Below are 9,864 nucleotides of genomic sequence, written 5' to 3' on the forward strand. Positions count from 1 at the left end.
GTCCAACTTTCTTTACGATTATCATGTCCTATCATATCTCTGCCTCTATCCCACACGCATACTTACACAGGAATGGGTTACATTTACCCATAATACACACTGTCACATAGTCCAATACTTTATACTTTACTGTGGGGCATATATAAGGAGCATGTCTACTAAAGGAGTGGAATGAGATGTGGAAAGGGAAAATAGTTTAGTTACATCTATATAAGGAACTGAAAAGTCCTAGAGTCTGTGACCATAGCCTTGTGTGTGTTTGTTTGGTTAATTAATAATCATAGTTATCTTTTTCCTTGCAGCATCTTTCTACATATTAAATGGGAATGTACCATCGCATCAACGACTCTACAGTTATGGAATTCATTCTAATGGGTTTATCTTCAAGGCGTGATCTACAGATAGCTTTATTTCCAATATTTGTATTAATTTATCTATTTACCATTTTAGGAAATGCAGGAATAATGTTCCTTGTCTATAAGAATGCAAGATTACGCACGCCCATGTACTTCTTTATCTGTAGTCTATCGTTTTTGGATCTCTGCTATTCTTCTGATATTACTCCAAAAATGATTGTCGATTTATTTTATGAGAAGAAGACTATCTCCTATATTGGCTGCGCAGTTCAACTTTTCTTCTTCTGCACTTTTGGTACAACTGAATGTTGCCTTTTTGCTGTAATGGCCTATGATCGCTATGTTGCAATATGCAACCCATTAAACTACAACATTGTCATGCGATCAACTACTTGTATATTACTAGTGTCTGGAGCTTACACTATTGGCTTTGTGCATTCTTTGATTGAGATATGTTTTACATTTCATCTCTACTTTTGTGCATCTAATATTCTCCACCATTTTGTTTGCGACTTTCCTCCTTTGCTAAGTATCTCTTGCACAGATACGTCTATTAATGAACTTATTATATTTATTTTTTCATCTGCAATAACAATGCTTTCTATGTTCATTATCATCCCATCATATGTTGCAATCTTTTTGGCTATTTTAAAGATAAAACATATGGGAAGAAAGGGAAGAAAAAAAGCTTTTTCAACGTGTTCTTCTCACATCATTGCTGCCTCAATTTTTTATTGCACTATTCTTTTTGTTTATCTAACACCCAAATCAAAAAGTTCTGTACAAAGTGAAGTGATAGCAGCAGTGATTTACACTGCAGCAATACCCATGGTCAATCCAATAATTTACAGTTTTAGAAATAAAGAAATGAAAGTATCATTAAAAACAACTTTACAAAACTCAAAAGTGTTTTCTTCAAACCGTTAAATATAAAAAACATATCTTTATTCCTACTGTTTTTGTGTTTTGTAATGTATATAGTTGCCACAATGTGAAATGCTTATTTTGTATTTTTTTTAACTGCAGTTTTTCAAAAATATTTATTGTCAAGAATAAAAAAAAATACAAAGCTCTAACTGAACACACCATGGTATTTCTAATGCACATAGACAGGGACATAATCATACACAAACATTATTTGTGGGCAAAAGTGCATTAATTAGCTGTAGTGCTGCTAGACCTATAAAATGATCTTAGTTTATACATTGATTGTTTAATGATCCCTTAATTGCTTGATTGTATGTTTGTTGCACTTTTACTATTTTCTGTCCATAATTGTCTGTACTGTTAAGTGTGGAGCAACTTGACAAAGCCCCAATGTTGGGTCAAAATGTTGCAGTGTTCCTTTTGTTCTAATACATGTGCCTGAAGCTATTGCATTTTTTCTATTATCTACATTGAGTGCGAGACTAGACAGATGCTAGGCATTACCTCTTTAGTTGGTCACCCAATATGATCAAAACACCCTAAATAACTCATTTATTGGCTTCCAAGACCCAAGGGATGGAGACCCCGTCAGTTGTGTTTTTGAGAAATAAGTAACTAAAGTAATTTGAGTGTGATGGATAGAAATTAATGTTAGTAAAATGTCTATTTACTATATGCTCCTGTGCTCATTCACTACTCAAAATGGCCGTCAAGGCACCCCCATCGACCAAGAAACCTCATGTAACAAGATGGCGTCTTCTTCTGGAGCTGCACCCAGGATGATGTTGACCTCACACCCTGTAGGAAGTCCATCAAGATAAAACACTTTACCAATAAAATGTATATTCCATATGTTGTACACTCCTGCATTCTTTTGCCTATATTAGGGGTATGCCGGCCCCTAAGTAAACCACTTGAAGCTTTTATTTAACTGAATTTTGTTGTCAGTGTGATTTCTTCAGCGTGCACGCAATTTCACTTTAAAATCTGGATGGGGCAGATACTCAAGCAAACACTTGGTTTGGTCTAAAACATGAGTACCCACTAACACTCTAGTATTGCCAAGCACAACTATGGGAATTGGGGGAAGGTTAGTGACATAAACACTGAGAAGTTATCTGACCATGTGATACTCCCAAATACTGGCCTCAACTATTTTATGCAAGTGTCTATAAGAAATAAAACTCATGAACCCGGAAGTAGAGAGACACGATCGCGGCATAATTGAAGACCAGGTTGGAGGGTGAAGCTGATTGGTTCATAGGCGAAGGGGGCAGGTTCTAAGTACCCGTTTTCCGCGCCAAAATTCTCTTTTAAATATGTATGGGGCTTGTTCTTATTACTGCACCTGAGGAAGACGAATACTATCATTGAAACGCTTTTTGCTATTTTAAAGGCATCACTGATGTAAGATTTTATACTTCTTTGAATAAATGTTACTCTTTTATATTTCTAATTGGTGTTTGCCTATCCTGTTCCTCTTATTTATCGAGGACCAAGCTCCATTCTTTTTGGAATCCTTTCAAGAAACATCTTGCCAAGTGATACTACCTGAGCCAGTTCTTTTGAAAACAGGCTCCACTATATGTGAGTTGGACTATATAGACTATCACATCTATTTATTTACCATAACAGTATTATGCTATGGGTTTCCTGTCTTTTTTTACAAGGAAAACCCAGTACATTTCTTTCTGACCTAAAATCTTTTTAATATTGCCACCTCTCCAGGGGAGTTTACACATTTGTGTCCCTATACATTTTAAGTGTTTTGGGTTTTTATCATGTATTAGAAAATGTTTTGACACGGAATGGTTTGGGTAGCCTTTTACTATGTTGCGGCAATGTTCTGCTAGTCTAGTTTTTAGACATTGCAATGTCATACCCACATATTGTAAGCCACATGGACATTCATTAAATAAATAGCATGTTTGGTGTTGCAGCTCACAATATCTTTTATGGGATGGGATTTTTTTGTGTTGTGGGATGTAGAATGGGTAGTTTTCATCTTTATGTTGTGGTCTGTGGTTTTACACACTATACAAGTATTACATTTGAAAAAGCCTTTAGAATTAGATAAAAAGGTGGAATTTTTGTTTGTGTGGTCTTTAGTGTAGTTTTTGGTGAGGATAGTTTTAAAATTGGGAGCACCTCTAAAAGCTTTTCGGGGATGAATTCTTTTAAAATGTCGTCTTGTTTTAAAATGTGCCAGTGCTGGAGGGCGTGGCCTGAACGCCGAAGGAGATGGCTGCCTGATCGCGGAGCTCCATCCCGCTCAGCCATAAACAGCGCACCTACAGCACACTAACCTGTCCGATGGGATGAAACAAACGGCCGGACTCCCACCCAGCAGAGGGAAGACCGCAATCACAGCAGCTCCCGGGCACATTAGACGGCTACCTCCGAACCCCGGCCAGACAGACACGCGCCACGCCGGGATCCAAGATGGCCGACGGACAGGCCGCAACGCCGCGGACATCCGAGGCGCAGGGCCCCTCCCTGGCCGACATAAGAGCAGACATTAGGGCCCTTACTGAAGTTATGGTCACAAAGTCAGACCTCCAGGCGCTGTCTGCCAACCTGCATGAGGCAATCAGGTCAGAAGTAGCCACCATACAGAGAGACATTGCAGCACAAGATGGCCGCATACAAGCCCTAGAAGCCACAAATCAAACAACGGTAAACAGGCTGGAGACTGCCAATACAGCAATAACTAAACAGAGCGCGATGCTCCTGCAACTGAGAAGACAGACGGAAGACCTGGACAACAGGGGGCGCAGAGCAAACATACAGATCCGCAATTTACCGGAAGCCCCGGGTACAGAAGATGTTGCTGCAACCCTCACGGCCCTTTTCATGGAAATTCTGGGACCAGACGCTCCACAAAGGGCGAGATAGCGCGGAGGGTGTATACCTTCGCCACGGTATACGCACCCAACAGTGGCCAGGCCAGCTTCCTCAGGAGATCACTGACGAAACTATCCCGATTCACGGAGGGCACCCTCGTACTGGGAGGAGATCTTAATGTCCCACTGGATCCTAGGGTGGACACCTCCAGGGGACATAGCAGTGTACCAACAGGGGCACTAAAGGTTGTGCATAAAACCCTCAGAGAGGGAGCATTCAATCCAGAGGGTAGGGACTACACGTACTACTCCACTGTTCACGACAGATACTCCAGAATTGATTATATCCTGGTGCAACAAGAGGGACTCACGTATGTACAGAAAACAGCTATCCTCACCACGACATGGTCAGACCACAGCGCGGCTCAGGCAACCATGGCTCCGCCCCTGTTCAGACCGACTAAAACGGCTTGGAGGCTAAATGACTCCTTGCTGGCAGACGCGATGATAAAGGAGAAGATCGCAGAACATGTAAACCAGTACTTTGAGGAGAACAACACGGACGACGTAACACCCATGTCGATATGGGAAGCACATAAAACCGTGATCAGGGGCCACCTTATCCGCATAGCCACCCAACGTAAGAAGGAGGCCTGCCAGCAAGTCAAGGAACTAACACAACAAATTTCAGATCTGGAAACGGCACACAAACAGGATCAACAAGAACAAACCTATAGGACCCTGATAGAGACCAGAAAGCAGCTAGCAGAGATTCTCGAACGCAGACATGCAAGAACAATACAGCGTTCACGCGCTTTCTTCTATATACACGCCAACAAGGGAGGCAAACTCTTAGCACAGATGCTGAGGGGCACACAGGGCAGAGCACAGGTACACGCAATACGAACCACGCACAACCGGACCACACAATTTACGGAAGGAATAACGACTGAATTCAAAAGGTTTTACACCGAACTGTACAATACACTTGAGGACGAAGGAGATCTACCAATGGCCGCAAAACAGAGAGATACGGCAGAATACTTGAGGAACTTCCAACCGAAAGCCCTCACACCGGAAGAAGCAGAGGAACTCGAAGCTCCAATCACCGAAGGGGAAATCCGACTAGCATTGAAAGAGGCGAAAACAGGGAAAGCACCGGGTCCAGACCGCTTCCCGGTGGAGTACCTTAAGAAATTCGGACACGCCCTAGTACCACACCTCACCAGAGCCCTGAACAGCCTGAGGGAAGGCGCAGCCTGAGGGAAGGCGCAGCCTTCCACAAGGAGTCTCTGGTCGCAACAATAGCGGTGATCCTGAAACCGGGCAAGAACACCGAACAGGTCGGAAACTACCGCCCAATCTCACTCCTCAATGCAGATGTCAAGCTATTCTCAAAAGTCCTGGCTACAAGACTACAAAGATACATGGCTAGACTAGTACACCCAGACCAGACGGGCTTCATACCTGGCCGGGAGGCCAGGGACAACACCCTAAGGTTATTTGCCATACAACACCTTTCAAAGAAATTGGGAACGAAGCTACTCAACCGATGCTGTCAACCGATGCTGAAAAAGCCTTCGACAGAGTAGACTGGCACTTCATGACAGAGACATTACGCGCGACAGGCATTGGAAACTGCATGCTTACATGGATCACAGCACTCTACAACCAACCAACTGCCAGGGTTCGAGTGAATGGGGCACACACGGACAGCTTTAACATCAAGAACGGCACGAGACAGGGCTGCCCGTTGTCACCCCTAGTGTTCACCCTCACTCTGGAGCCGCTCCTAGACCGCATAAGAAAAACGAACACACGAACACAAAGTAGCCGCATATGCAGATGACATGCTATTTTTCCTCGAAAACCCACTAGCCTCCACCACACAGTTAATGATGGAATTCGAAACATATGGGCGCTTGTCCGGACTCAAATTTAACTCAACGAAATGTGAAATCTTAAACGTCACCGTCCCTGAGGAAGAATGCGCTCAGCTCAGCTCTTTCCACTGGTGCCCAGACCGAATGAAATATCTCGGGTTGTGGGTCACGCGAGAGGCAAAGGACGTCTATGCCCAAAACCACATACCCCTACTGAAGACCATTCTCGGGGACCTCAAAAGATGGCACTACCCCCACATATCTTGGCTGGGAAGGATTGCAGTGATAAAAATGAATGTCTTACCTAGGCTACTCTACATATTTCACACTGCCCCACAGTCTTTTTTCAGGACACTCAAAACAGCAATCACGCAATATATTTGGAGAGGGGAGAAGGCCTGCATAGGCTTTGATAAGCTCTGCCTACCAAGAAGCTGGGGGGGATTAGCCCTACCCGACATTAGAAAATATCACCAGAACAGAGAGACACGAACTCCACAATGGAGAACACATAACAAACGTAGCAACCATGGAGCACACAAAGAAGCAACACGCATAAGAAACACATGTTGACCGACCGCAGACATAATAGCAAATAAACTAAAAATCAAACACGAGACAACACAACTCTATATGTACACGTATGTATCCAGGCACATGACAAAGAAGAAAATAAAGGTAGAAAATAAAAAGCTTCCATTACACAACGTCACAGGACAGGGGAAGGGGACGAGTAGTCAGGAGACATGAAACAAACGTTAAGATATGCAGATAAAACAGACATGACATCTTCTGATAGGACTGTGGGTACGTGACAACATAAGAAGGCCCACACATACTAACACTACCATAAATAGACTAACACCAACAACTGACTGAGTTACTCTGACACATAAACAGCAACAGAGGGACTGAATAGATACTGGAAAAACTACAGCCCCAACGCCTATGATCAGGTTATCGCCTTGGTAAACAGAAAATATTGGTGAATTCAAAAACCATAGCTGTAACTCAAGAACGTATGAGGGACCTGCGCGTCCGGCAACATTTGTGGGCCTGCGAGCCCGAGAGCATACCCACAAGTCATGCTTCCTACACTGCTGAATGATGCCCATGCTATTGTAGATCGTGATATGTCTCTTGGGACCTGCGAGTCCTATTTTGCCTTGACTTTGCTGGCACAAATAAAACAGATTTAAAATGTGCCAGTGCTTTTTGATGATTCTATTTAATAATTGTGTATCTTTATTGAAATTTTTATGACTATTTCTAGAGTTTTGTTAAGGTTAGTCTGTGGGTAATTTTTATCAATAAATGTTTCTTTCAGTGATTGCGCCTGTTCTATAAAATCCTTGGTGTCTGAACAGTTTCTTCGGAGGCGGAGGAATTGGCTTTTGGGGACGCCATCCAACCAAGGCGTAAAATGACAACTTGATTGTTCAATAGCCACGGCGGGCGAACATATGCGATGTTCGGTCCGCCCCCTATTAATTTACTATTACTAAGTAAAAATTACTTAGTATTAGTAAATTGTGCCCCTACTCGCAATACCGCGAGTAGGGGCATGTCTATTAAACAGTGAGCAGCCTGTGGGGGGGGGTCCTAAAAATCACAATAAGAGGGGGACCTATTGTCCCCCCCTGGCCCCCACCCCTGAGCGGCGGGTGGGGGCCCTAAAAATAACAATTAGGGGGGACCTATTGTCCCCCCCCGGCCCCCACCCCTGAGCGGCGGGGGGGGGCCCTAAAATTAACAATAAGGGGGGGACCTATTGTCCCCCCCCCGGCCCCCACCCCTGAGCGGTGGGTGGGGGCCCTAAAATTAATAATAAGGGGGGGGACCTATTGCCCCCCCCCACCCCTGAGCGGTGGGTGGGGGCCCTAAAATTAATAATAAGGGGGGGGACCTGTTGTCCCCCCCCCGGCCCCCACCCCTGAGCGGTGGGTGGGGGTCCTAAAATTAACAATAAGAGGGGGACCTATTGTCCCCCCCAGCCGGCCACCACCCCTGAGCGGTGGGTGGGGGCCCTAAAATTAACAATAAGGGGGGGACCTATTGTCCCCCCCAGCCCCTACCCCTGAGCGGTGGGTGGGGGCCCTAAAATTAACAATAAGGGGGGGACCTATTGTCCCCCCCAGCCCCCACCCCTGAGCGGTGGGTTGGGGCCCTAAATACAAAGGGGGGGGTGCCCTTGTTAACCCTTCCCCCCCCAAAAAAGATCTACCTACCTACCCCCCTCACCCTAAAAATAATGAGGGGGGGACCTTTAACTAAAACCCTGTAAAAAAAAATAGATAAAAACAACTTACCATTTGATGTTTTCTTTCTTCTACAATCTTCTTTTTTCAGCCCCCCAAAAAAAACCATAATAACCGACGCAATTAAAAAAAAAAAAAACGACCGCACAAAAAAATAATCCATCTTCACCCATGGAGGGCTCCGCGCAGACTGAGCTCTGCAGGGCGGGGGAAGGCTTATAAAGCCTTGCCACGCCCTGCAATTAGGCTAAGAACACTCTGATTGGCTGGTTTAAGCCAATCAGAGTGCTCTTTGTCATTTTACACAGCGTGGGAAAACTCCAAAGAACTTTCCCACGCGTGTAAAATGACACAGAGCACTGTGATGGGATGGCTTGAAATCCATCCAATCACAGTGCTCTGTGTCATTTTACACCCATCCTGCAAAGCTCAGTCTGCACGGAGCCCTCCATGGGTGAAGATGGATTCTTTTTTTGTGCGGTCGTTCGGTTATTATGTTTTTTTTTGGCCTTTTTTGGGGCTGAAAAAAGAAGATTGTAGAAGAAAGAAAACATCAAATGGTAAGTTGTTTTTATCTATTTTTTTTACAGGGTTTTAGTTAAAGGCCCCCCTCATTATTTTTAGGGTGAGGGGGGTAGGTAGGTAAATCATTTTTTTTTTGGGTGGGGGGAGGGTTAACAAGGGCACCCCCCCCTTTGTATTTAGGGCCCCCACAATAGGTTAATTTTAGGGCCCCCACCCACCGCTCAGGGGTGGGGACCGGGGGGGGACAATAGGTCCCCCCCTTTATTGTTATTTTTAGGGCCCCCACCCACTGCTCAGGGTTGGGGGCTGGGGGGGACAATAGGTCCCCCCTTATTGTTAATTTTGGGGCCCCCACCCACCGCTCAGGGGTGGGGGCCGGGGGGGACAATAGGTCCCCCCCTTATTGTTAATTTTAGGGCCCCCACCCACCGCTCAGGGGTGGGGGCCGGGGGGGACAATAGGTCCCCCCCTTATTGTTAATTTTAGGGCCCCCACCCACCGCTCAGGGGTGGGGGCCAGGGGGGGACAATAGGTCCCCCCCTATTGTTAATTTTAGGGCCCCCACCCACCGCTCAGGGGTGGGGGCCGGGGGGTCAATAGGTCCCCCCCTTATTGTTAATTTTAGGGCCCCCACCCACCGCTCAGGGGTGGGGGCCGGGGGGGACAATAGGTCCCCCCCCTTATTGTTAATTTTAGGGCCCCCACCCACCGCTCATGGGTGGTGGCCGGGGGGGGACAATAGATCCCCCCCTATTGTTAATTTTAGGGCCCCCACCCACCGCTCAGGGGTGGGGGCCGGGGGGGACAATAGGTCCCCTCCTTATTGTTAATTTTAGGGCACCCACCCACCGCTCAGGGGTGGGGGCCGGGGGGGACAATAGGTCCCCCCCTATTGTTAATTTTAGGGCCCCCACCCGCCGCACAGGGGTGGGGCCGGAGAGGGGGAGGACAGTAGGTCCCCCCCTCATTATCTTTATGGCCCCCACCCGCCACCCAGGGGTGGGGGCCGGGGGGGGGGGCAGTAGCCCCCCCCTCATTATCATTATGGCCCCCACCCGCCGCACAGGGGTGG

The 9,864-nt window shown here is 46.0% G+C and overlaps 1 protein-coding gene across 1 annotated transcript; it reads left to right on the forward strand.

Moving 5' to 3' along the window:
• Positions 1–326: 326 nt before the first annotated feature.
• Positions 327–5,286, forward strand: LOC134601809 (olfactory receptor 5G9-like). The gene is made up of 2 exons (XM_063446309.1): positions 327–1,229; positions 5,193–5,286. Exons 1-2 carry the CDS (start codon positions 327–329, stop codon positions 5,253–5,255), a joined length of 966 nt encoding a protein of 321 aa, XP_063302379.1. The 3' UTR covers positions 5,256–5,286.
• The last annotated feature ends 4,578 nt before the right edge of the window (positions 5,287–9,864 follow it).

The sequence above is a fragment of the Pelobates fuscus genome, chromosome 3, assembly GCF_036172605.1.
Source record: "Pelobates fuscus isolate aPelFus1 chromosome 3, aPelFus1.pri, whole genome shotgun sequence".
Taxonomy (NCBI): Eukaryota; Metazoa; Chordata; class Amphibia; order Anura; family Pelobatidae; genus Pelobates; species Pelobates fuscus.